At 39.6% G+C, this 27791-nt stretch overlaps 1 protein-coding gene across 11 annotated transcripts in view; it reads left to right on the forward strand.

The window, feature by feature from the left end:
* Positions 1-27791, forward strand: part of ABCC1 (ATP binding cassette subfamily C member 1 (ABCC1 blood group)) — a 62411-nt gene that overhangs the window by 9787 nt on the left and 24833 nt on the right. For 10 of the 11 annotated variants that reach the window (XR_014228291.1, XR_014228292.1, XR_014228293.1 and 7 more), the window contains exons 2-19: positions 4017-4193; positions 4943-5068; positions 6023-6160; positions 7272-7397; positions 10293-10354; positions 11215-11346; positions 12381-12608; positions 13263-13440; positions 14173-14334; positions 15123-15215; positions 16662-16865; positions 19470-19616; positions 19990-20077; positions 21536-21605; positions 22524-22650; positions 23807-23983; positions 25039-25206; positions 25578-25755. Coding sequence is in view for 3 of the 11 variants with exons in the window: in XM_082313277.1 (XP_082169403.1) it covers positions 4017-4193; positions 4943-5068; positions 6023-6160; positions 7272-7397; positions 10293-10354; positions 11215-11346; positions 12381-12608; positions 13263-13440; positions 14173-14334; positions 15123-15215; positions 16662-16865; positions 19470-19616; positions 19990-20077; positions 21536-21605; positions 22524-22650; positions 23807-23983; positions 25039-25206; positions 25578-25755 (2581 nt within the window). In the remaining 8 variants the exon portion in view is untranslated. The remainder of the gene's footprint in view (positions 1-4016; positions 4194-4942; positions 5069-6022; positions 6161-7271; positions 7398-10292; positions 10355-11214; positions 11347-12380; positions 12609-13262; positions 13441-14172; positions 14335-15122; positions 15216-16661; positions 16866-19469; positions 19617-19989; positions 20078-21535; positions 21606-22523; positions 22651-23806; positions 23984-25038; positions 25207-25577; positions 25756-27791) is intronic. The other variant, XR_014228295.1, reaches the window with a different exon arrangement.

Consider the following 27791-nt stretch of genomic DNA (forward strand, 5'->3'; position numbering starts at 1 on the left):
CAGGCAGAATAACCGACCTTTTGTGTTGCAACTTTGTCTTACAGTCCTAGTGCCAATGTTTTTATCTTGCCTGCTCCTGAAATTTTGGATGGGAATTAGTATTCTTTATTTTCCTAGGGTTTATGCACTGTTAAATAAGTGGTTTACCTGTGACTAGATGTGCATGATTCTGGGGAACGCCAAGCATTTTTTTGTGCTGCTCTTGGAGATAAGAGGGTTTCACTTCACATGTGATAGGAAGCCTTTTTGTGCCATAAGCGAAAATGTGCTATTGGGCACAAAAACTGTGGATTGGTATTTTTTCAGCCACAGTGCTGGTGATGGAAATGAAAACTGAGAAATAGGTCAGATACATTTAAAAATACCCATTTGCTCTTCTGGGAAACTTTAAAATTGTCCAGGGATTTTAAAAGGAAAAAAACCCCAACCTGAAACTATTTAACATCTCAGATGTGGTTCTTCTGGACTAGACTAAAACTAAGCCAGCAGCAGATCTCTTCTCACCCCACATCTACCAAGAAAGTAACAAGGATCACACTGGTTCTTCTCCTGTGGGTTCCTGCAGTCACAGCTTAAATTAAAGGCTGCTTCCAGTTTATACAATCTAGTAGCTATAGACCTAACTCCTGTTTTCCTCCTCCTCCTTCATGGCAAGAGGCTGCTAGTTTGCGTAGGCTTTCAATGGGTACTTGGATCTCTGACGTTGGATGTGCTCTTGCAAAGTAGAAGGGTTAGCTGATCAGTCAGTGTGAAAATTGTTATTAATCTTTTAGATGTGAAAATGCAGCAACTTAGTGCTTTAATAGAACTTGCTAAAATAGTTTCTAAAACTTGAGTCAGGAAAAAAGTCATTAATTTCCTAATTAATGTCTGTTAAACACAAAGGTCTGCTTCAGTGAATGTTTCTGCATTGATCTGTAAAGAATTTTGGTTTGTGCTGGAAAAAAATAAAACTCTGAAACTGGATTTCTATAAAGCAAAGTAGAAGCATGTACTTTAAACTGGCAGAACTAGTCTAGACTTGTGTAACTGAACATTGTGATTTGAATATGAATACCTGTTGGTTTCATGAAGAGAGTGACATGTTTTCCAGCCACAACTGAACATCATAAAGCTAAGGTATCCACCATGCAGAACTTAGGGTATGCCTTTCTTTTGTAATGGATTGAGTTCCTCTTGACTTTGCTCACTGAAGGCATTAACATCTCAGTTCTGACCAGGAGCCTGCTTCTGATGTGACCTCCTGACAGTCCTCAGTCCTGCTTGTTGGTTCTGAGTGGCCCAAGTGCCATTTGGACAGGCGTTAGCTGGGAAACGTGCTCCAATAGCTGATGGTCAGTCTGCAGGGGAGCCTGCAACTCATCTCGTGTGAACCTGAGTGAAAGGCACCTTGTTGAGGACTCAGCAGCAAGTATTGGATCTACAGCTCCATTCCTGTCTGCGCTACTGCCTTGCGTAGACATAGCCTAAGAGAACTGCACCTAAGGAATCAGCAGGAAAAAATACCTCCATGGTCCCTCTCTTCATGCATGCTTTCCTCCCTTTTGTCACCTGAAATGAATGTAAAATGGAAGGGGCTTCTGCACCTCACCTGTGTGTAGCTGTGAGAATAGTGTGTTTAAGCTAAGCAAACTCCTATTTGATATCAACAGCTTCTGGATCAAATCCTGGAAAAATGTGAAAGAAGATACACTGATGTTGCTGCAGCTGTTAAATTCTAGTAGTAATCTTACCCCAAACTGCCCATTTGTCCCGACTTTTTGTTCTTAACCTTGAAGTCCCATTGCATCGTACCCTCTTGCCTTTTATGCAGAAACACCTCCAGATAATTTGCAAATGTGAAAGTCAAACGAAAGATTGCACATATTTTTAGAATATCCTCCAGCCAGTATGCATAGCAGTCATGCATACAGCACTTCTGTCTTTTGTTTAGCCATGTGACGTGCATTACCTGCTCTGTCCTTTCTGGTAAGTACCTGATTCATATTACAGCAAACATTTAAAAATACTGAAGAAGGAGATACTAACTTTCTTAAGCAGTGTGTAGATCTCCAAAAATTTACTCAGTAAAATGATGTCAGTGCTCTTGTTTGTTTGTTGTAAAGCTGATTACATCCTGTCAATTTACTTCTATAATCATATTAACTATATTAATTTGTGAATTGTAAACTGTTCTGCAGAGTCATGAGACTTTTTTCTTGGCTGCTGTGCTGGAGCAGAGCAGCTGGAACTTAGCCAAAAACATTTGTGCGGTGGCTAAATGTAAGGATGACTCAGCTGAAATTTCTGATGTTACGCAGTCAGGGAACTTAAGCATGTGGCTTGCCCGCAACGACTCACAGCTGCTGCCTTGTCACGAACAACTTACGTGACCCCTGTGCACATACACTAAAACATAATTGGGCATTTTTGTGCTCTACCAGTGTTAATTTCCTTGAATTTGCTGTATTAAGTTTGGAGATTTTTTTTTTTTAACTGACAGATTAAAAATGATACGAAGTGAGAAGAATTTTTAGAATGCTGTGGAATTAGAGGCGAAAAGTAACAGCTCTGTGTCCTGTGCATACTGTATCTGAGAAAGAAGTCCTAGATTCTGATGGAAATTGAGAGGGAAGTAGAAGGAAAATATTTTTATTAATACATTTTTAAAACATGTTGTTTTTTGGATTTTATTTTTTTTTCCAAACAGCATCTTAATGTGGAATGGTCAAATTTAAGGCGAAGCCTGCTCTATGATAAAATAATGTCTGGCTAGCCTCATGTTGAAACTTTTGCAAGTTAGATCTTCTGTTTCTCTTTAGATCTATTTTCTTCACTGTGATTATGTTTGAAACTGTTTAATCAGTGGGAAATGGTGGCGATTCAGAGCAGTGGGATCTGTTTCCAGCTTTGATGTTGGAATCGAGGGGGCAGGCGCTACAGCTCCTTTTGGTTGTGTTTCCTCATCTATAAAATGAGGATAACGGCACTTATTTCTGTGACCAGCTCGGGCTTTTATAAAGAGGAGAAGGATTACTGACTGCCATTATGTCCCAGTAGTGGTACTGGTATTCTCTGCAGTTGTAAGCTGTGCAACCGTCTGAAAAACTGCTTTGCAACTGAAAATGACACTGTAGTTAACAAGCTTTTGGGCATGGGGCTGCTGCTTTGGCTGTGTGGCTTTTAAAGACAAGCCTGAGAGCTATGCTTCAGCTGTTGAATATTGCAGTCCATCTGCAGCAGCGATATCTCTGTATTGCATCATTCTGTTGGAGAGTCAGAAATCTACAGCATTTGAGAGGAAGTGTCCCTCGTGATAATTTTACAGCAGATCAGTAATTTTAAGGTAAAATTTCCTGCAAGAGATTTCCCTAACCCAAGCCAATCATAAATATGTTATGAAAGGTCATCTTACTAAATAGCCTCTCATTGTAAATAGTCCTGTAAGTGTCAATTTTGGTTTGATTGTATGGTGGTTTATCTTGTTTTTGAGAATCGTGTTGAGAGAAATAGGTAAACATTAAATTATTTTGATTTACATTTTCCTGTTGTTGAGTAGGAAACTGGCTGCAAGGGCAAGCCTCTTTTACTTAGTTCTATGCCCTGTTGCTATGAATTACCAGAAAGTCTCAACTGGGTTTGCTGCAGACAGCTTGGGAGCTATGAGACTATACAAATAGTGAAGTGATGTTGTCTTGTGCTGTTCACTTTTACTGTGTGCCAGATAGTGTTTCCACTGTGAAATTTGGGAATGCAGTGTATCTGAGTATTTATGCATACATGCACAGAGGTTATATTGGAAGATAGCTAGCATTGTCATGTTATTTTTCTGCAGTGATAATGTGAAAATCCTTAAAAACTTCTGAGCTACAAAAAGTGCAATATGGATACATCACAGAATGGAGGCAGTTTAATACAAGTATAAATAAATACACAAGAAGAGATACAGAATAAGGCAGATAGTGGCTATTTCTTTTTTTAAATACTGAAGTTCTGTGTTTGCTTTTTCTTTAACTCCATCTGTTTTCTCTCTCCAGGACTGGAATCTGACATGGCACACAGAAAATCCAGACTTTACCCAATGCTTTCAGAACACAGTCCTGGTCTGGATTCCTTGCATTTACCTGTGGGTCTGCTTCCCTGTGTACTTCCTATACCTTCGCTGTCATGACAGGGGATACATACAAGTGTCAAACCTCAACAAAGCCAAAACGGTATGTGACTTTTTAAAATCAGAACTTTTCAAGCTTATCTGGAAGTTTGAATCTATTTTCAGCTATGTTTTAGCACACTGTTTTTGTTGAGCATCAATCTTGGCCTGTGTGCACATTTTGGCTGTAACTTACTTGTTATACTTGTATTTGATTTCCAAGCTTTCTGTTTCCATTGCCTTCAGAAAGTAGGCTTTCTGAAATTTACTCTGACATAGCAAAAAAACATGCAAATCCTTTGTAAGACCAGTTGGAGAAGACTATTGCAAGGTAATTCAATCTCGAGGCTTTTATTTCAATAATAAAAAAATTATCCTGTCAGCTTCTTAAGTTACACAGCATAGATTTCTAGAGCTGCTACAAGTGTTCTATTCCACTTCTATTGTGAAATAGGTACTTAGTGTTTTCTTACCTCACCCCCCAGTAGAATAAGTGAAAAGTTTTAAGAAGGACTATAATATCATGGTGTGTTGGAGAGTTTTTGTCTCTGCAATCTGTCATTCAGGAGTGAGATTCACCAGCTTTCTGCTTCACTGAATTATATGGTACTAAAAACTAAACTTTTTTCTTCTGGTAGGGATCCAATAGGTAAAGCCAAATTACTCTTCTTTTGTACGTGTTGTAGAATTGCCCAAAAGAGGTGATCTGATTATGACTTCTCTTCTACTAACACATAACATCTAGCATTCGGGTATATATTGTGCTGCCTAATCTGTGTGAACTGATGTATCAAATACACTTTTGTATTGCAGGCTTTGGGCTTCATACTGTGGATAGTCTGCTGGGCAGACCTTTTCTACTCTTTCTGGGAAAGAAATCAAAATATTTTTCGAGCTCCATTTTTTCTTGTTAGCCCTACAGTATTGGGTATAACAATGGTAAGTTCTTCTGTTAGGCCTTTGTTCATGCAAAGCCTTAAGCAATTCCACGCATCTTGGTATTATTCAGTGTTGTAATTCTGTAAGCTACAATCTTCACATACAGACTTAATCTGCAGTTGAACGGTGAAATATTGACTCTGAAATGTCTGTTTTCTTTTAATAAAAAAAATCAGAAAGAAAAAACCCAGCCTAGCTGTGCTCAGTGCATTGCACGTCAGCACAAAAGCCAGTGCTAGTTGCCTTGCCTTATTTTGGTAGGCTTGAGCTACTGTTCATTTAATAGCTTGACTCAAGCATGGGGTGGAGGAATCAAGTCGAGAGAACTGATTCAACCTAGATAATACAAATCACACTGAGCTTGGTAAAAGACTGTGCAAGGCATTGCATTATTAAATATCTTATTACAAACTCTCTTGCATGTAACAGTCTTTAGTGCATGTTTTCTTTGTTACATTTGATGTCACGGTGGAAAGTCTTAAATGCCACATGAGGCACATAGGTGTCCCCAGCTAACTCCTTCCACCTAGGTGCGCAAGTATTGTCTACTTTCACACCAGTATCTCTGCAGCCTGCATTTCAAGGAAAATGCCTGCTATTCATTTATTGCCAGTTGCCTTACATTTTCACAGACTTGGAATGGTAGTGATTAAACATAATACTCAAGGCGAGGATGGGATGGGATGGGATATAACAACCCCAACAGCAAGACCAACAAAAACCCAAACCAAAAAAACCCAACAGCCCTGAAACATACTGAGAGATGCAAGAGCTGTTAAATAGTTTGTGGTCTTTTAGTAATGCAATTGTCAAGCTTTTCAATGATTGAAAATGCATGTTGCAGCAGCCAAGTGAGATTACTAAGCTGTACCAGCACACAGTACCTTGTATATGTGTATAATGTGTTGTAAAACTTAAAGCTCGTGAATGTATTTTCATCTTATTTGTTCACAGTTGCTTGCCACATTTTTAATACAATATGAAAGAATAAAAGGAGTCCAGTCTTCAGGTGTAATGACGATTTTCTGGCTCATCTCATTGTCATGTGCTACAGTGGTTTTTAGATCCAAAATAATACATGCCTTAAATATGGTAAGTGATTGCTAGCCTCGTTCAGTTGAAAATAATCCTAAATGCTGCAGTAATAGAGTAGTTGCTTGCTAATTATGCCTGTCAAGTCAGTTAATGATCCATTCAGCGTACCTTCATTACTTGGGTTATAAAAGCAAAACAAAGAAGACTTAATGGCTCTTGTTTTGAAATGCTAGTGAAATTCATAGTGATCTTAACTGTAGCAACAGTTGCCAAGAAAATTCTGCTAGCTGTTCCAGAAAGGGGATGTGTCTGCTTTAGTACAATAAAAGTGTATAATCTTTGATATGAAACTGTTACGTCGTCTTCCTGTTGATTATACAGTGGATTTCCTGAAACGCTTGGTTTGATGGTAATGCGGTCTCATCTGCTCAGACAAAATGGAAGTGTACAAGTGAAATATTTTTATGTTGATCTGCTTTACAGTAAGGCCACCTCAAATATCAGATTAATTGTGGAGCTGCCTGAAAATGGCATATCGCTTATTTCTTGAACTCTAAGCCATGTTGTGAATTTTGAGAACTTTCAGCCAACTTTTGTCTTTAGCTGTTGGGAGTGGGATTTTCCTGGGGGGTGCATCTATCCGTCCCTGTGCTTTGATTTCTGTGGATTATGCTTTATGTATCAGTACCAGTCTAAAAAATGGAAGAACCTCTGGAATTTGAGCACAAAGCAACAAACTGTAATCTAAATTCTGCTCCTCTAATTCTTATTTTCTGTGTGCATGCTAATTAATAAATTTGCTTTGAAAACTCCTTGCTACCCGGTGCATACATGCCTTGCTCCTGTAAATACCTCAACTTCAAATTGGGGCACGCTGTGTTGGTACAAACCATGTCTTAAAGAGAGCTTCTCTAGGGAAGTAGTTCATGCTTTTGTGTTTATGGCAGTGATTGATTAAAAATAAATGGTATCTTCCATCTCCTCCTCCCTCTCTTTACCTTCCCTTTTCCAAAATAGACATTGACTTTAATTTGCATGGGGGTGGGTAGTGCAACATTTATGTAGTTTTCAGAATTTACAGTAAGAAGCCATTTTATGTTCAGTAGTAACATGTTGTTTTAAAGAAATTCCTCAAGCCTTCTAATTGGAATGTTACCTTCCTTTGTAGGGTGCTGAAGTGGATGCATTTCGTTATGTCACCTTCTGCATCTACTTCGTCCTGTTACTTGTACAGCTCATCCTGTGTTGTTTTCCAGAACGACCACCTTTGTTTTCTGAAACAGTAAATGATCCTGTAAGTGTTCAGTCTATACTGAGTGCTGAATATCATATGTGCAGTATTCTGTACAATGAGTTATAGGGCCATAGTCTCCCAGATGCCAAATAATTCAAATCTTGTTAACTTGTTTGCAATGGAGTGTTCTTTCTGCTCCTTAGTTGATGCTGCAGAAGATGAAGCCCATAACATGCAAAACAGGGCGGGCTCTATTTAAGAGAAAGAGCAAAAATACTCTTTCAGTCATTCCTGAATAGTATTCCTGAAAGTGAAGTCGTATGTATTTATATTCAGTAGTGCTTCTGGCAATCAGTGGGAAATATTGATTTGAAATGCTGTTGTCCTAGTCATCTGATACCATTCAGTAGGCAGTGATTCATGAGGATGTGTTTTCCCTTCCTGTTAAAGGTGGGGAAGAAGCTACACCTGGAAAACTTGTGACAAATCTGGATAGATGCATTTGATTTCCATGTTTACCTCTCTTGTGTCAAGCAAAAATTTAACCAGCTCAGTTGCAAGAGCAGTTAACGTTAGAGGGTGGTCTGGATGTAGAAATTTAATTTTATCTAGACATGATGTTTTTTGCCTGTGTTCATAATTACATGTGCTAGCTATATGGCATGGGTCGAAAGTGACCCAAGGGATGCTGGATCGTTATGCTGCTTGCTTAGCCCTGGGCTAGACCTTCTGAGTCACAGTGGAGTGACACCTGTCACTGCCTGGAGTTTGCATGTGCCAAGTTTAGAAACCCCAGTTCTGTATTTTTTTTTGTAAGGCGTAATTCTGGTTTGATGGATGTTAGGTGGCACTGACTGATGAAGGAAGGTGTGAAATGTGTGAGGGAGTGAATAAATGTTGCCTTTGTAACTGTGGAAAAGGTCCGTAACCAGTTGCACTTACTGAATTCCAGTTACGGTCTCCATTGGTATCCAGTGTGCCAGCAGTGCTCGGCGTTACCACTGGCAGACAGTCTGCGTGTATATGCCTGGAGGGAAGAGTATACTGCTGAGTCTTTGGATCCTCTTCATCTTTGGGTTCTTTTCATCTCATTCAGGGATTAAATGTATTTGACAGGATACTGTGGATTTATGGAAACCTCCTTTTCTGCTTTGATCATGGTTACAATAATTACAAGGTGCTTTGAGACCACAGTGGTTTGTTTTTGTGTTCTGAGTATTTCTAGGAGTGTCTCTAGGAAATAGGGCAGACTTCAAATTTTAACCTTCTTTCTTCATGAGTGGTGTGTTGTTTGAGTGTTATGATGGGGAAAAGAACAAAGCAAGTCATGTTAGTCAGTCTTAAATTCTGCTTTATTCCCTTCTGCCAAGCATTTCCGAACCAGAAATGTTTGTAAGTCTTGAGTAAAATCTTATTGTATGTTACTTAAGCCAAAAAACTACAGTGAAATTTCTAAGATGTAGATGCTGATGTATATAGAAGTCAAACAATGTGTTTTGTCTCTTGTTTTCGCTTTGTTTACATTACGTAAGTCCAGATTTGTTACAACTTGTTGTCTTCATTCTATCTGGCAGGAATGTCAGTAGGATTAATAGTTCTTTGTGTGATAACTATTTAATTTTATCAAAAATAGTACTAATTCTAACAGTAATCTAATATGTCTTAATGTTTTAAACTTTTGCTTTATGCAAATGAAGTCTAGCTTTTGGTCATACAAGATCTGATGAAATCTTGAATTTAGAGTTTCCACCTGCAAGTAGATTAAAAAAAAGGATAAAGGAAAAAAGTAATACAGCATTTTATGTAAAGTTCAGAACATTTTGGAATTTTGTTGAAGTTGAAAGTATTCCCTGTATTTGCTGAAGTAGAAATCTGTCTGTGAGGAATGTTGGCGTGGCTGAAGGCTGAAAGTATACCCCCTTCTCCCCCCCCCTTTTTTTTTTCTACTTCTCTGAGTTTAAAAACTTTTATTTATTCATTAGGCGATGGTGTTGGATTTGCTTGCAGTCATTTCGTTGCAAGTGTTTAAATACTTTGGAAATGTGGAACTCTTACCCCCTTTCAAAAAAGTGTCTGTCGTACATGCTCTTACTGTTCCCTCAAAGTTGCAAAAAAAAGTTGTGTGAAGAGGAAATGCAGGAGTCCGTTTTGCGTAGCTTGATTACAACACGCTTCAGTATAGCTTAGTGGAGAAGCCAGGTTACACAAACATGAGTTGAAAAATGCAAATCTTGGAAACACTTGGCTCTGGCTGTTTTAATTGCAGTACTCTAATGATGTTTGGTGGCTTTTGTAGATGGAAATACCTGAGTTGCTCCAATTGTAGTTGATGATAAAAACCTAGTGGTTTGTGCACCAAAGGAGTGGCTGGTTTTGGTATTCTTTAGATGCTGTTCAGAGCAATGAATGAGGGAAGAGAGAAATCTGCACTGGAATTCTGCAAGTAAATCGCCTTTAGCTTATTGATAAATGAGATGCAGGGGTTTTAGGAGCTGTTTTGCGATGCTTTTATGGAGTTTACAAATTTTTTTTTCACTTGTGTATCTGCTAGAACAGTAGAACTGAATTCTTCATTTATGACTAACTCTACCCAATTAACACATTTATGCTTTCATATGGTAGCCTACCTTCCATTGATACAGGTAGGCACTGGCCAGGACATCTTGAGACATCGTCTGGCCTGCACTGTCTTATAAAATTCCCTCAACTGTTTGTTGCATTGTTGATACGGAGCACTGCTATTCCTGTGTCCCAGTGGCCTAGTCTGCTGACAGCCCGAAGCTGTGCTTGTGTTTTCTGAACAAGCTCTCAACAGCATAACCGACAAGTTTAGTAATGTGAAAAAAATACTATGAACAAAAGGCATTTCAAAAGCATCTTTGCTGCTTGGTTTGTTTCTTTTGGCCCTGTGTCAGTCACTTTGTATGTGGATTGATTTCTTTTTCTCTCCTTTAGAATCCATGTCCAGAGTTCAGTGCTTCTTTCCTCTCCAGAATCACATTCTGGTGGATCACTGGGTAAGATCAAGATGATGCATAAAGCACCAGTTAAAATTAGATGGCATTTTAGGATCCTGCTTTCAGAGTTAAATTAGCAATAATCATGCAATAGCAATGTTGGCTGATTTGTAGACAGATTGAATTGATTTTTCTTTTTTCAAATTTGATGAATCTTTTTTACTTCCTTTGTAGGGTCTTTGTAATTTTAAATTTTGCCAGTATATATAGTATGTTTACTGAAAGAATATAATTTAAAAAATTTATTTGGGAAATATAAGAATATAGAAATTATCTGCTATATTTAGAAACTAAGGCATTCAAAACTGTTAGCTCTTTTTGTCCAATAGGTTCTTTTTTTTTTTTTTTTCATTAACTTAGCTTTAGTTATGCTGTATGATTTGATCACAACACATGTTCTTGTGAGTTAAAACACAGAAACATGTAAAATAATATCTGTGTATAGTTGTGGTTGGTACTTGGCCAGAGTTCCAACAGAAAGCTAGATGAAAGGAATTGTTTTGTAAAATTAAAGGCTAATAAGGATTTTGAAACTTGGTAGGCATGGGGATATTAATTGCCTGGCTGATTTTCAAATGAGATCACTTCATCCTTTCTTTTATTTTCCCTGAAATTTGAATTCTGTGGAATATCCTGGATCCTTAGATGTTTTGGTGTCTAATTCTCACAGTAAAGACGGGAGGATGTATGTTTTAGCATCTGGACCTGTGTTGTTAGAGGTACTAACTCTTGCATGCGTTTTTGTGAAGAGCTGGCCCTGTTTTGGGGCTGGATGTAAGGACCGCTGTCTTATGTGTATGTATATATATGCCATATCTCTAGAGTTCTTAAATATATAGTGGTGATTCTTTCTAATACAGGTTGATGGTTCAGGGTTATCGAAGACCTTTGGAAGCCAAGGATTTGTGGTCATTAAATAAAGAGGACAAATCAGAGGAGATAGTGCCGGGTTTGGCTAGGAACTGGGCAAAAGAGTGGGCAAAGACCAAGAGGTAAGTTCAGTTACCTTGGCTGGCAGTTCTTCCAAGATGTGGAGGTTCAAAAGCTCAAGTTACTCAGCCTCTGCTTAGAGGTGTTTGTCATCTGTTATCAAGCCTGCTTTTGAAAGGCCCAAGTGGCAGCTCTGTGCTTGTCCTTAAGCGCATGCAGAACAGGAACCAAGAAGGGTGTTGTGTGTCTTCTTTATGAACAGCTGCATCAAGTTACCTTTAGTCTTTTATGACCCAAAGGTGATTATTGTTACTTTTGATGTGTGGTTTTTCCCTGGGGAGGGAATGTTTTCACACAGTGAAACTTCTGTCACGTAATTTAGGAGCTTGGGCTCCCTCTATAGTTAGTGAAGCCTCAGGAGGGCAGTTCGGGGTGTAAAAGTGAGCAGCTTATTTATTTCCTTTGACTATACAGGGAGGCTGGGCATCTAAGCCAGATGACTAAAATTAGAAAGACTGCATGCCTGCCGTTTCCATCCTACTTTCATCATACTTTACTGCAGCAAATAGAAGTACCTTTTAATTGAAGGAAAATTGCTTTCTTGCATACGCAGTGTATTTTTACATACAGCTTGTCCTCAGAAGTTCAGAAGTATGTAGTTTGGCATAAGCCAGATGTATGAAATGAATGTGTTCAGTCCATTGGGGATGACTTGGCATAAATATGACTGCAGTCTTTTAACTCTGGTGGTACAGTGAGGCCTTGATTTTGATCAAAGTTCAACATACTGGGTTCTAGAATAATAATGTCCTTTGCTCTTTAAGTTTAACACAGGTTATGGCCCTATTCTTCATTCCCCAGGGCAGACCTAGAGGAGAGACTGAACAGGAATGTTATCTATCCCCACAAAGACGACCATTTCTGAATGGCCAGTTCCTCTAGCTATGGTTGTATGATTAAAAAGATGTTTGACTGACAGTAAAACCCAGTTAAACTATTAAGAAGGGCAATAAACAGCTCATTTGTATACTGTGCATTTTTCCAGTTGGCTTTATGCTTGAATAAAAGCTACATTATATACCTACTCTTATTTCAGGCAACCATTAAACATATTATACGCGCCCAAAAGGCAGCAAAAATCAAGCAACTCAAATGGTGACGTGACAGAAGAGACTGAAGTTTTGCTCATAAAACCATCTCAGAAGAGCTCTGAAGCATCTTTATTCAAGGTGTTATATAAAACCTTTGGACCATATTTTCTCATGAGCTTCCTGTTTAAAGCTGCACATGATCTCTTGATGTTTGCAGGCCCAGAAATTCTGAAGTAAGACCTGTATACTTTATTATTGTATTAAAAGTATGTGGAGAGAATTTAAAACACACTGGTATTTCACTCACCAAGCTGCTTTGCCTTCAGCTGGTTCAATGGGGAAGAGTTGTCGTGCAAGTTAGAGACCATGCACACAGATGGTTTTGGTCCATTGGTTTTCAAATAATAACATCGTTGATTAAATGTTTGACTTCTTATGATCCTTTCCAAGACTGGGAAGGCCAGGCAGGAACATAATCAACAATAGCAGGAGAATTTATTTAATTCTAACCTGTAATGATTGTGGGACTACAAGTCCAAGTATGTGAAGCAACAGAAGCTAAGAGGGGGGAGAGAAGTTGCATTGCTTTAAGGTGAGAAGAAGTAAAACAACTGAAGCGGTTGTATTTTAGCTGGAGGGAGTATGAGACTTTTTAGTGTAGCTCCAAGAGAATGCTGTACGTGTAAGGTATGTGATACTTTGTTTTATAGTACATTGTTAGGAGGAGGGAGCGATGTGTGCTAAGAAGTTTGCTTAAGTGTGGTGTTTAAGTTTGGTACTTTGGGTGCTTGCATGATCCATATAATATTTGGAATAATCTAAGGTTGTAACCCTGACATTTCAGTCTGATTTGCATATATCAAAAGAACTAATTCCTCTCTCCACAGATTGCTAATAAACTTTGTAAATAACGAAGCTGCCCCAAACTGGCAAGGCTACTTTTATACAGGGCTGCTGTTTGTTTGTGCCTGTCTTCAGACACTGATTCTTCACCAGTATTTTCATATTTGCTTTGTAACTGGAATGAGGCTCAAAACAGCTATTGTTGGTGTAATTTATCGAAAGGTAGGTGTTTCTTTAAATATATGAAAATACCTCTCGGTGACTGTGTGAATGCATTGCTTAAGTCTGAATAATTAAAGTAGTTAGGAGACTCTGGTAGGCTGATTCCTAAGTCTTAATAGAAATAAGAGAGTATCTAATTTATAAATAAAAGCCTTTAAGATAATGCATTTTTCTAATTTACTAGTTAAAGTTCAGGCACCACCTTCTTCCCACTGCCAAACAAGAAACCGCGTCTCATTTAGACTAGGGGCGTGAAACTGCTTCAGTTTGTGCAGAAATTAAGATGCATCTACATTTACAGCTTCATTTGAGACTTAGCAGCAGTGCCACTTAATCTTGGAATAAGCTGGAAAATTTTAGAACGCTGTGGACTGATTGCTCTGTGTGAGGGAAAAATGTGTGACAAGAAGTGAATATTCTGCTTCTTACACTAAAAACCAAAACAAGCAAACAATACGCCGTCAAGCAATAAAACCACCAACCAACCCTAACCCCCAAACCTGCTTGTTGTCTTTAATTCTCTATTAGTTTAAACCCAGCTGCTTGCTTCAAAGTATACAACTTGCATTTTGTAAGTTGTGCAGGGTAAACAGAATATGAAGCAGGAGAAGAATTGCTTGTAATTTTAAAGATTAAGCTCTGTAAAGCAGTTGAATTCCGTGGAGAAAATGCAGATGAGTAAGTCTTCCTTCGTGTTGCTTTAATTGTTTTTTATTTTTAATCTGCACCTAGGCACTTGTTATTACAAATTCTGCTAGAAAGACTTCTACTGTGGGTGAGATTGTGAATCTAATGTCTGTGGATGCTCAGAGATTCATGGACTTGGCTACCTATATAAACATGATTTGGTCTGCACCTCTCCAAGTGATATTAGCACTGTACTTACTGTGGCAGGTGAGTATTGTGCGTTGTTTCCTGTTTTGACTTTGGCAACGTGCTGCTTCCTGTGGTCATGACTACAGACAGCTGTTGTTCAGACCACTGGAGGGTTTACAGCAGTGTGGAGAAAATGCTGTTTGTTTAGAAGCCATTCAGAGCTGCTTTTGTCGCTGCTGCCCAGAAGGAAGGCAGGAGGTTCTTAATTTGCACATCTGAGTGCATGTGGGGAGGGTGCAGATGGGAGCTACTACCATTTGGGGGACTGCAGCAGCTATAGTACCTCACTTGCCACTTGATTTGAAGAAGAGTGGTCTTGGTGTCCTGCACCCTTGAGAGTCACCATATGACGTGTTTGCTGTTTCTAGTCCAGACAGTCACCAGGCTGACTTCCCGATTCTCACTGTCAATCAGAAAGGTAATGAAATTCCCCAAGAAGTCAGTCGCTCCCTGCATGGGTCTCTACTTAGAAGAACAGACAAACCAGCAAAAACTGGAAAGCATTAAAAGATCTCTGTATGTGTGTGTGTAGAGAGAGAGAGAGAGAGAGAGAGAGAGAGAGAGAGACAGAGATTGATCTGTGTCTATATATACCTCTCTATATCGGGGCTATATATGTAAATCAAAGCACATAAACATCAACCCAAGCCTCTACTTGATCCTCCTCTTCTTCCCCCAAGCTGTTCTTGAAAAGAGAAGAGGTTGAAAAACTTTTTCAGAATGCTTTTCTGTAGCATATGAAGTGGTTTGACCCAAGATTTTTAAAAATGAGTTTGAGTAAATGTTTACAATTAAGTGCTTTTCAGAATTTAGGTCCTTCAGTGCTGGCAGGTGTGGCTGTCATGATCCTTCTGGTTCCGATAAACGCTGTGATGGCAATGAAGACAAAAACCTATCAGGTTAGAACCATTATATATGCAACAGTGTGCTTTTAAGAAATATGTTCTGTTCTTTGACTTGTTCCTGAGGTTTGTCCTTTTAAGTTTTTTTCCCTCCATCTATTTATCCCTTAAAAAAGGGAAGGAAAGGTCAGAGGTGTTGCGTATGCAGAATAAACAAACTCACCTATTTTTCAGCCTCATAGCGTATCTGTACATAATAGTATAAAAATTTTGCAGTAGTTATGACCGAGGTAGCAGGTTAGGTAGCTTCATGAAATGCCCGATGATTGGGTTGGAATTAGTTTAGTTTTTAACTTGCTGCCTAAGAACTAAAGTGCAAACGTAAACTACTGTCTGCCTAATGAACCTTAGTGAGTGAAATATTCACATTTCCACGATGGTGGTTGCAGTGTTGGGGGTGTTTGTGTGGTTTGTTCTGTGTTTTTTTTGTGGTTGTGTTTTGGTGTGTGTGTTTTTTTTTTTTTTTTTTGGGTTGTTGTTGTTGTTTTTTTTGTTTGTTTGTTTTTCTTCCTTCCTGGAGGGATGAGGAGGGAGAAGTCTTAGTTGTTGGCTGTTCTTGATCCCTAGTCGATTTTATTTAGAGGGGATCATTTTGTTACAGAGAGAGTGCACATAAGTAAACGTACACTCGAACTCTCATGTTTTCTATTGCAAAAGCTACTTCCAACAGCTCCACGTGTGCTTTCTGGTACAGACTTCACTACTAACTGAATTTACCAAATGTCAGAGGAGGCTGATTTATTTAAATGAAACCTTTTAGCTCCAGATGTTCATCAAAATATACCACAACATTTGGTTCCTACATGGGAGAAGTAGGGGATACCTAGCCTGTCACAGCTATGCTGCCACTGGTAACAGCTATCTGGGATAGCTGTACCTGTGCAGTCTACTGACTGCCTAGTGCTGAGTCAGAACATCGTTTCAGCTTTGCACTGCCCTCATTAAAATATTTTATGAAGATGGAATGGACTTTCTTCTTATGGCTGAATGGAAAGCTTTTTGCCTTAGTGCACCATCAGAAAGCCATTGATAGTGCTGAAAACGAAGCATAACCAAGTTTGGTCTAAGGTTAGATGCAAACTGCACATCACTGAAGCTTGATTATAGTGGCTTATTTTTTAACTGCATATTGTACCTAGGAGGAACCTGTGTCCCAGGGCTCCCTGATGCAGGGTTAATCCCACTTAAACCAGTGCCACAATTGTTTTGATGTTGGTTCAGATTTATAGTTGTATGAAGCATTCTTTTAATTGGTTTAAAACATCCTGTTAATTCTGCATATTTGTTTGTTCAGAGAGCATCTCAGATTTCCTGCTTGGGAAGCTAGTAAGCTTTTGATGATAATGAGGCAAATTTTGCCATTGCAAAATACAAAGCTCAGAACTTTGTGGCTCTGCCAAGTATTGTGCTCTGCTAATTATTTTTTTGCAATGTTGTTTTTAGGTGGCTCAAATGAAGAGCAAAGACAACAGAATTAAGCTGATGAATGAAATTCTCAATGGGATTAAAGTTCTGAAACTTTATGCTTGGGAATTAGCCTTCAGAGAGAAGGTATTAGAGATCAGACAGAAAGAACTCAAAGTCCTAAAAAAATCTGCTTACCTTGCTGCAATGGCAACCTTCACTTGGGTTTGTGCTCCTTTTTTGGTAAGTGAAACAAATCTAGAAGTCTGTTCTCCTTTTTGGGATCGTGCTTTCCAAGGCAATGCTTGAGAACTTGCTTTGGTTTTGTTTTTTATTGAGTGGAAGAGTCACAATGCCCTCTGCAGCGGTGGGAAACTGAACGCTTACGTCTCTGCTTCTCTATGAAAAGGCACTACTGTTTTCTTTGAAACTTAGTAACATCCAAGTTGAATGTATTCTAGAAGTTAACGGCGGAAGTATTTAAAAAGAAAAACCTCCTGTGCATCCCCCTCTATTTTTGGTGGTGTACTTGAGGAACCTAAGATTGAATGTACTGTCAGATTTAGAAGAGGTTACTAATGTGCACAGTACCCTCCAGGTGGTAGCTGTGGCTGACACAGTAAAAATTCCCTTATTTTTAGCATCTTTCTGAGAGCAGCAGGTCCTTAGCTGAGAGTCCTTGACTGAATGGGACCTTGTGCACCAGGCATACCTCTGGCCTGGGTTCTGCCAGCGTCTGTTTAAGAACAATGTGGAGAGGTAAAGCCATTGCGTACCCTGGGATTGCTTCAAATTCTTATTTAAAAAAAAAAAAAAAAAAAACTCTCGATACGTGAAACATCCCCACTGTGTTTGTGGTTAGCTTACATTTAAACTAATAAAAGGGAGAGAAGGGTGAGATTACATCAAAGTTGCTTCAGACCCTATTAGAACTAGGGGCCATTGCTCTTGTCTGCAGAAGCAAATAAAAGCCATGACTACATTAGGATAAAATATGCACTGTTCCAGTTGAAGGTGTTTAAGTGTACTTTCCAGTCTCAGATTCCTTCCCTGCAAACATTTTTAGTGTTTACATTATGTTTTGGGCATGATGAAAGGCAGAAGCAGCAGTGCCCTGGGTAGGAAACATCAGCTGCATTCTTAAGTGAATGCTTTTCTAAAAGAAGTCTGAGCTGGTTTTAATATAAATACGTTATTAAATGAAGTTTCTAAATAAAACTCTGCAGGTGGACTACTTAATGCTGTTCTGTGGAGTCTGAGAAGACAAAGTCACCTAATGAGTAGTTCTGTTTCAGCGCACATTGTGAATGTGTGGCAATGGTCCTGCACGTTAGAGGGTTTGCCACTGGGGCAGAATCGGTACAGCCCGAAGTGCAAGGCTGCTATTTAACATCCTATTTCTCAGATTTTTGTTCTTTTGTATATGTTCTTCTGAACTTCGGATTAAGGAATTACTGCAAGTGCCTTCTTGAAAGCACTTCTGAATGCAAAACTCTTCATGTCCTCTACTACTCCTCCTCCTGTTTCCATGGCCAGGGCTCTTTAAAACATTGTTTAATAATGCTGTCAGGAAGCTATGCATTTTGCAGTACCTCCCCTACTGCTATGTGTGCTGATAAAGGTGGATTTCAGACTAATTGCTGGTAACACAAGAGTGCAGACATGCTGCTTGTGAGGTTATTCTTTGGACCCTGTCTTGTTTTTGATCTCTGTGGGAGAGCTTTCTCCCTGGGATATGGTTGTCCAAACTAAGGATTGTACAAACAAGCTACCGTACCAGGCACAGCTGAGTCAGCTGCCGTAAGAAGAACAATAGTCTTTACAGCGGTCAGATTTTTAACAGAAATGCTAATGTCTTCAATGGATGCTGTGCTTAGATGAGACTGTTCCTTAGGCATTTGAGCTAATTGTTTCAAGTCTTGTGGGAGGGGGAATGCCAAAGGTTAGCCTACATTGACTTCTTGTTTTAAGTGGCACTCTGTGGGAAAGAGTTGCTGGATCTTGTGATATACTGAGGTATGAGTGTTGTTACCATGGAAGAAAACACTGTGAAGGGAATCGATGGGCTCGATGATCTCAGAGGTCCTTTCCAACCTTAACGATTCTATGAATAGACCTGAAAGTGAACATTTAGTTTTACTTATTTTACTTTAATTTTACTATAAATGAAACAACACTTTTTTAAAAAAAAAAAAAAGTAAGTGTATGGATTTTTTGAATTTTTTTTATACCTTATGATTGATGATAACAATGGTTCAATGTCATTTTCTTGTTCAGCATGGATCTTAAACTTTTCTATTGTGAACTGTTTAGGTACTATATGGCTTCATCTTTGTAATGCAGTCACGTTTCAAGTTTCTTGGAAAACAATCTGTCCATGATAAAGTGGGCTGTACTTGGAAATCTAGGGTTGTGGTAGTCTACAAAACATAAAATGGGATAGCATGGGGGTGTTTCTAACTATTCTGTCTATATATGTTACTGATTCAGTATCTGGTACCATGGGGCATGCCTTAAAACTGAAGGAGAGCACCAAGAAAGACTAGTGATCATTCCCCTCCTGCAGTGTGGCCACAAATAGCCTGGGGCGTTTGTGATTTCACCCTTGCTATGTGAAGAAAGTGAGCACTTGACACCTTTCCAAGAGGAGCCATCAACTTTTTTACAACAATAGATTTAAATGAAATGTTTGTTTTGCTAAAGTGTTATCAGGAACAAGGAAGTTACCAGAACATTACTCTTTCTTTGATTTGTAGACCTTCGATTCCTGTTGTCGGACTGTGTGACTCCTGAGTTAGTAGCATTAAAAAATGTTACCCTAACTGTAACCATTACACTTTGTTTCAGGTTGCCTTGTCCACATTTGCTGTCTACGTCAAAATAGACAAGAACAACATCTTGGATGCTCAGAAGGCATTTGTTTCCCTAGCATTATTCAACATCCTCAGGTTTCCATTGAACATGCTTCCTATGGTTATCAGCAGCATAGTAGAAGTAAGACTTCAGTCGTTAACACTGTTTCTGCGCAGAAGTAGCCACTGGGTGGAAAGATTACATTCATGTGCTTAGAGAATGTCCACTGGTGAAATTCAGCCACCTCAGAAAGCGAGCTTTGCCTTTCCTGTGTGTTAAGTACTGTGCAAGTAAAATTACCAAGCCCAGTTATGGTGGATGGGAGTTCTTGAAATCAACCCTATTTCTTGTGGTTTGGGAAGTGCGAATTTGACTATGCAAGAAACTATGCAGTGGATTTAAGGAGGGATTAGGAGTGCGTAATAATGATGTAATGTATATGTGGTGCAAAACAACAAACTCTTAAATATAACGAACAGAGTATAAGATAGTTTTGCATCCCTTTGCCATGCAGGCCAGTGTCTCCTTGAAGCGCCTTAGGGTGTTCCTGTCTCATGAAGAGTTAGATCCGGACAGCATAATCAGGGGTCCCGTCCCAGAAGGTGAGTTTCTTTTCCTTTTGATACTCGGCGTGTGCAGGTTTTGGGTGGCTTCGCAGTGTTTCTTCTGCTTTCTGTAACAATTTTACTGCATTTTGGTGGATTTCACTGATAAATTTTAGCCAGAAAGCAGAGAAGGGAGTTTGTAAAATGAAAATTAGATAAAGTTTCTACCACCTTCTCAGGTAACTTCTTTCCGCTCCCCAACTCCTGTGTCCAAACTACAGAATGGTTGCATCCAGACACAGGTGGTCACTTTAAAAATTACTTGTTAGACTGTTTTAAGTGTAGCCATTTGAAATTTGTGGGCAGTTAACAGAATGATAATTAATGCTATGCCAAAACCCAGCATTTTGAAGAAGAACAATCATGTAACACTTCAGCACCCTTGAAAGAGAAAGGATGAGTCCCAGTTCTGGCAAACACCTCTACTTTCTGTTTTGTGCAAAGAGTGTTGCTCCCAGCGTCACTCCTGCTGTATCCCATGTTGCTGGTCCAGTTATATAGAGCCGTTCAGGAGACAGATAAGCAGGAAGGTAGATGTACTGAAAAACTAACGCCCTTTTTCTGGCAAAACAAAACTTGACTTTAACTACGTCAGTCACTTCTAAATTATTTTTCTTACTTCCTTTTTACAAAGATAGTGAAATCCCCATCGCTCCCTCTCATGCGGTTAGCTGAGCTCTATATCATTTTAGTCACTTGGCTTTCCGGTAAGCAGTCACCGCTGTATTTTTTTGTATTTTTTTTTCTCTCCATCTTCCTTTTGGGAATATCTCCTCCCCTTTCTCAGCTGATAACCATGAATACATTGCTCACAAACCTGTAGTGTGGGGTTTTGGCTTTTTTTTTTTGTCCATAATGGGTTGTATTTGCATACTAATGTAAATATTTACCTAGGCTAAGTATTTATGGCAGACTTGGTTGAATTAAGAGTGGTGTGTTTTGAGTTGTCGCTGTAAAAATCTACAAACGCCAGTAACATGCGACATTTCACTGAACAGTATTTTTGGTCAAAGTTATTTTATTTGGTAGTTTGATTTATTTTGCCCTATCATTCTTGTAGTAACTTGGCTTCACATATGGAATTGGCAGTTCAGCCGATGCTTCCATTGAAGCACAAGTCAGATTGGGGCTGTTTTTTGAACTGACTTTGCAGTGCTGCAGTGGAGTTGCTGGATAAAGGAGGGTGCAGCTGAGGAAGTCAGGATCTTTGTATAGCTGACGCTCATGTACCTCCTGGTTACTGAATAAGTGTAACCTCAGAGCCTCTGCTGTCTTGATAAAATCAGTAAAAGCAGAACACAAGCTCTTGTAAGCAGCGGGTTGTTGTTCTGCTGGAAAAGTAGCTTTATACCTCTGCCTATGTGTGCTTAGATTGACTTCTGTGGCATGATACATAGCATATAATTTAGCTGCTTGCATTGGCACTTCTATAAATATAAATTTTCTGTTTGTCAGCTGAAGGAAGCATTGTTGTAAAGAATGCAACGTTTAGCTGGTCCAAAAATGATCCTCCTTCACTCAACAGGTAAGAATTAGTACTCTTTGTTCTGCTTCATAATCTTGCTGCATCATAATACTTATCTGTATTTGAATTATAAATTCTATATGCAGAAGAGTTTGTTGCTTTAAAGCAACAGGAGAACAAATAATATTTGTTCTATATCTTTTTTTTTTTTTTTTTAAACCAGGGGCTTCATGAACTAAAGGAATTTACAAAGTATGTTGTATGTGTGGAATGCATAAAGGGGAGTAGCAAGGGGAGAGAAAGCCTCAGAGATTTCAAGCTCTTGCTATGTGCTGCAGATGGGATGAGCTCCATCTAGAGGATGCAGCCAGATTAGCCCCTCGTAATTATCCCTAGTCCCTCCTGTTTGCACTATGTCCTCAGAGTCTTCCTTGTAAAATCTTACTCTCGCTGAATTGGAGCCATCCTTGATTCCCGTACTGGAGAATACCAGTGAAGAACCTTGCACGTGATTAACAAAGTAATTGGGGTGATGCAGCTACAAGCCGTGTCTTCCCTGTGCCCTGTCCCCTTCCTTAATTTTGGCTGCTCTTGGGCCTTAAATTGCATATTCTTTGGGACTTGGATGCTGTTTGGGAAGCATCCATTGATATTTACGTTTGTGTTAACAGAACATTTGAGAGAAATATTGGACAGGTTGTGTCACAGTGTTTTGGTTTTTTTGTTTGGGTTTTTTTTTTTTTTTCCCTTCCCCTTTTGACTAATTACATATGAAGATGCTGTGTCCTAAGTATAAGAAGAGCTGGGTGCTTTCTGAATGAGGGGTTTGCATTTTCAAACAGGTACCGTTTCTGTGCTGTGTCAGCATTTGCAGTGGGTGTTCACATTGCATCTGGCTTTATCTGGGCTGGTCAACAGACTGGCTAACTACTGGGACGTGCCAGCAAGCTAGGCTGAATTATGTGCGCTTTATTTCAGCATTAATTTCACTGTTCCTGAAGGCTCCCTGGTAGCTGTTGTTGGTCAAGTTGGCTGCGGAAAGTCTTCACTGCTGTCTGCATTACTGGGAGAGATGGACAAAAAAGAAGGCTACGTGGTTGTCAAGGTGTGATGTGTCTGAAGAATTGTTCAGCTATTTTCAGTATTGCCAGAGGGATTCTAGATTTCCAAGTGGTGTTAAGAGGGGAAGAGACAGTCTTTCAAATGAATGTGGTTTTCAGACTGATTTCCTTAGCCTGCACTCTGTGTAATTGCCTGTTAAGCCTCAACCCAAAAACTTCTAAATCTGTTGGTTTCAGATTTAGCCAAATAGACAGCATGACGGAAGTCTCAAAGATAAGTATTCTGGTGAGTTTTGTTGGCAGCCAGGTATGAGGTGGGGAGACCCTATTATACGTACTCCAGCCTGAGGAAGAGCCGTATTAGTTCATACCTTCTTAGACATCAGAGAATTACAAGGAGAGAGGGTACACCCAGATACGCAAACATGGGAAGAGCTGCTGTTGTAGTTTGTACGTACTTAAGACATCAGAGTTGCACAGAGCTCACAGAGGAAAAATGACCTGGAAGTAAGTAAGTAAATAAGTAAAAAGTCCTTGTTTTGGATTTTGCTGCTGCTGTAATATATGGAAAAAGAATTATCTTAAGAACAAAACAAATGTTGCATTTAAAAGAATGCACATTTGGTCACCTCCAAAATTGCTCTGGAAAAATAAAGTAGGTGGGATCTGTGTCTCTGATTATTTGTGCAGAAAGAGAAGGCAGAAGTAATCTTCAAAGCAGAATACTTTGCAGTAGCTCAATCTCTTCCTTTGAGGTGGCTTTTATATAAAAACTTTCTGCAGAAATCTTTGGCAGGGATGCATTTGTGAAACACTTGCATTCCAGATTAAATTGTTTTATGCAGAACATAATTTATAACTATATGAAAGTACTAGTGGCTTTTGACATTCAGTAATTGTGCAAGCGTATTCTCTAAACAAATGTTTCCTCCAAGTTTACATTAGAGAATCATATTTTGTTTGAAGTCCTTTAGTTTCCACCAACACACTTTGTTACATTCACTTGTAGAGAGGATTATAAAAATAACATTTTGGAGGAGGCGGTAGCCCAAGAACCACTCGTGCAGTTTTGAAATGACCGTAGGCAATTTGTGAGGTGATTAGCACTGCCTGCCTCACAAAGCCCTGCTGTGCTTTGACTTTGTGTGCAGACTTTTAGTCTAAAGTACTGAATAAGGAACTTTATTTTTTTTCTTGCAGGGCTCAGTAGCCTATGTTCCTCAGCAAGCCTGGGTCCAAAATGCAACTCTGGAAGATAACATTATCTTTGGAAGGGAGATGAACGAGAGCCGGTACAAGCGTGTGATTGAGGCTTGTGCACTGCTGCCTGATATAGAGATTCTTCCTACGGGAGACAAAACAGAAATAGGAGAAAAGGTATTTAAATGCCTGCTCTACCATAATAGTGCTATTGCTTGTAGTTAAGGCCATATGACTTCTATTCTACTTTATCTTAAAGCTGTATTGAATTTAAAACGTTCAGAGTACCTCTAGAATAAGAGGCAAATTTGAACAGTATGTTTTCCTTGCCTTTAAGCCTCAAAAGGGAGTAAACCCGTCCTCGGTTGCAAATGCAAAAGTGTCTTGCAATGACAGTTTTTAATCGTCTGTAAGTTGCCATGGTCATAGAGCAGAAAAATGTATGGAAACAGGAAGAGAAGAATCTTCTGAACACTTCAGTTTCATTTTAAAACAAGCAAGCAACCCCCCATCCCAAATACCAAAACCCAAAAAACAAACCACAATACCAAACAAAACTGGCACATGGTTGTAAAAGTATGGTGTGGGATTTAGAAACTTGCATAGAAGTTGCAGTGCTCCGCCTGGGGAGCGGGACCGGGTGTCCCCATACCACGTGGCCAGCAGGGTATGTGCATGTAACCTGCCTGGCGTTCTGCTAAGCTGATGTTCTCCAGAAGGTGGGGATCTGAGGGGTATGTGCTTGGCCTGCTGACTAGTGATAGGTGGGGTATAGCTGCCAACTGACAGCTCCAGATTCAGTGAAGGGTGCAGCTTTATCTTCCTTATTGGTCAGCAGGCCAACCAAATTGTAGAGTGTGAACAGAGCTCGTTTATTAAATCAGAGGCAGCACTGCAGAAATACAGCTGAGAAGAAAAGCAGCCTCTGAACGTACAGAGTTCGGTAGGTCAGTCTGGGTTAACTGCTTTACAAGACTAGCAAACACTTTTTTTTTTACTAGCCTCTCACTGACAGTGAGAACTTAACAGATGTGCTTCCTTCCAAGAGGATTTTGACTGTGATTGCTTATGTTATTGTGGTAGTGAAATTATTTGTGATGGAGATCTGTTTCATGCAATGTTGAAACTTACCTAATTTGCATAAACCACCTATGACTTGTGTCTTTCACAAACTGTAGTAAGACATCTCTTTTCAGCTGTAAATAAAGACTCATATTTTCTTGTTTCCCCAGGGTGTGAATTTGTCTGGAGGACAGAAACAGCGAGTCAGTCTTGCTCGGGCAGTTTACTGTAATGCAGATGTCTATTTATTTGATGATCCTTTATCAGCTGTTGACGCTCATGTTGGGAAACACATTTTTGAAAAAGTTATTGGACCGAAAGGAATCCTGAAAAATAAAGTATGTCATAATGAGATACTTGCCTCTAGAGAATGATTTGTTTTTCTTTGCTGAGTTCAAATGATTCCAAGTTTGTCAAGTTGCATATTCAGACTTTTGTTTCAAACATCTGAAAAATGAAAGGATCCTTCTGAGATTTTTAGAGGACTTTTATAACACATACACTGAGGTTTTTATAATGAAATGTGCTCTGGTTTCTGTAATTCAAAATTCTTTGATGCAAAAATCAAGACGAAGACAGCATTTTTTGTTAAAAATGCTCCATGCCTGTCCATAGTTACACAGAATTCAAGCAGCAAGAGCAGTAGTTCAACCATTGTATTTACTAATTTGAGATGTTAGAAAAACTTTTTTTTTCTTTTGTTGTTTAGACACGGGTTTTGGTAACCCATGCAATCAACTATCTGCCTCAAATGGATACAATTCTGGTAATGACTGACGGAGAAATCTCCGAGATGGGCTCCTACCAGGAGCTGCTGAAGCAAGATGGGGCTTTTGCTGAGTTTCTTCGTACATATGCTAATGCTGAACAAAGCATGGAGAACAGTGGTAAGCTTACAAATAAATTCTCTTGGGATAAGCTGATGTGTGGCATGTTAAGGGAATCACGTTAAAGGAAAAATAATAGTAGTGGAAGGAAAGTTAAAAGAAATTATTATTTCTTGTGATATACCTATACATAGAGGTGCTTCTTTCTTGAGGGCATTGAAGGTTGTGCAATTAAACACACATTCTTTCTTAAAATTTAGGAAAATGTAGAGCGGATCTGTAGTAAAATTCCTCTCACTTAAAAGCAAAATTCAGATGGTTGTGAGATCAAGTAAAGGCCAGCTGGGGTTTATACACCCTTCCGGTGCTTATTAGGATGTGTCGTCTTTATGCAGAAAATTCCTTTGGGATGGGGAGGAGGAAGAAGCAGCTTGTTTTTCTAGCTGACATCCCTGACTCCCGCTTCTGCTTTACGAAACAGCTGTAGAGCTGCACTGATACAGGAATATACTTTAGATTTTTTTTTTTTTCACCTGCAGATGGTTGCAGTATTGGGTTTTAATAAGGGAACTTAGTCTCTTGCCTCCACCCTGTTTTCTTCAGTGGCTTGCCTGTGGTGATCTCCTGACGCTCCTCCACATGCTCACGTTGAAAAGTATGAGGGGTGCTTGCACGGTGCTGACTGGGGTTAAGTTGTTGGCAGGTGCTTGAGGCCTGTTTGGTAGCAAATGCCTGCTGCCAAGTGCTGCAGAGCAGGCTCTCCAGAACAAGGACGGGATTGAGCCCACTTTTCCCTTCATCTTCCATTTGGAAAACCCTTGGTTCCCACCCATGCCCCAGAGGGAAAGGAGAGGCATTTTTTAGTCTCCTGCTCACATGCCTGACACCAAAACAGACATGGTGCCACATATAGCTGTACTCATGAAGCTGGGAAGCATTAAAGAGGTGTTGAATGGCTGCCTTTGGCTAGGGGCTGTTCCTGATGTTCCTCTGAAAGTTCCTTGTGTGAGGTCTGTGATGGTCTGCCTTATTCTCTGAAGCTGCCCTCTCCTATCCAGGCTGGCAACACAGCCTGCCCTTGGAGGCTGTGAATGAGCAGAGTCTGTTTCCTGGATGTGCAAGGTGCCATCTTCTCCTGGCTCCCTCTCATGCATCCAGCTGTCCCTGATGGGGAGCTGCATTTGGGGGCGATGGGTCGAGCTGAGGCTCAGGGTCAGGATGCTGTGCTGTAGGCTAGCTCTCCTCTTGGAAAGGTCTCTTGATATGTCTCAGTTGTCACTCTGCAGACTGGGATGCTGGTTTGGGTGGCCACTGCCTGTAAACAGCAAGTGCTGTATAGGTGGGGTCTCCCCCTGTGAAAAGCACTGCAGGAAGAGATTTTATGGAAGCAGTATCCAGCTGACTTATGTGTATTTTCTGTAAGTGCTCCTATAGCTACTTTGAGCATAGTCAGACTTGTTGCGTCTTCAGTGTACGAGACTTCCAGAGACAAATTAACTTCCTCTGTGCTTCCCTAGGAAGTTAAGAAGTTGCTTGTACAAAGATTTCCCTCCTTTAATAGCTGCCTTCTTTTAGCCTTTGTCTCCTCCCCTTTCCAAGTGCATGGAAGGTTTTGAAGTCCTTTGCATTAAACTAAGTTACTTTACTTTTCCGTTTAAATACTGAATCTTCTTTTGGAAAGTGAGTCAGTGCTTTTTCTTTTGCCATGCTTCTCTGCCATTGTCTAATAAAAGGCACTTTGAACTTCAGTATGACCCTGGTGATTCAGAGAGGATTGCTATATCACAGGGTTGGCCTATTTGCAGCAAATTTGTTTCTCCGTTTTGGTCGAGTGATCTTCTGCCAATGGTAAAAAATGAAAAATAGGGGCATTATTTGTCTGGTTCACAGGGTTAATATTAATATTTATCAGATGTGTAAAAGATCACTAAATATTATTGAAAATCACAAGTTCTTGGATAAACACAGTAGTCTGATGGGAGTCAGCCTGAGCTAGCTGGAGGGGATCTGCACACCCACTTTAAAAGGGAGGCTCCCTTATGTCTGAAGCTGCTTGTTGGCAGCATGAAAACACTTAAACTGGAGCAAAATAGAAA

This window comes from Platalea leucorodia (genome assembly GCF_965183815.1).
Source record: "Platalea leucorodia genome assembly, chromosome: 5".
In the NCBI taxonomy this organism is placed as follows: domain Eukaryota; kingdom Metazoa; phylum Chordata; class Aves; order Pelecaniformes; family Threskiornithidae; genus Platalea; species Platalea leucorodia.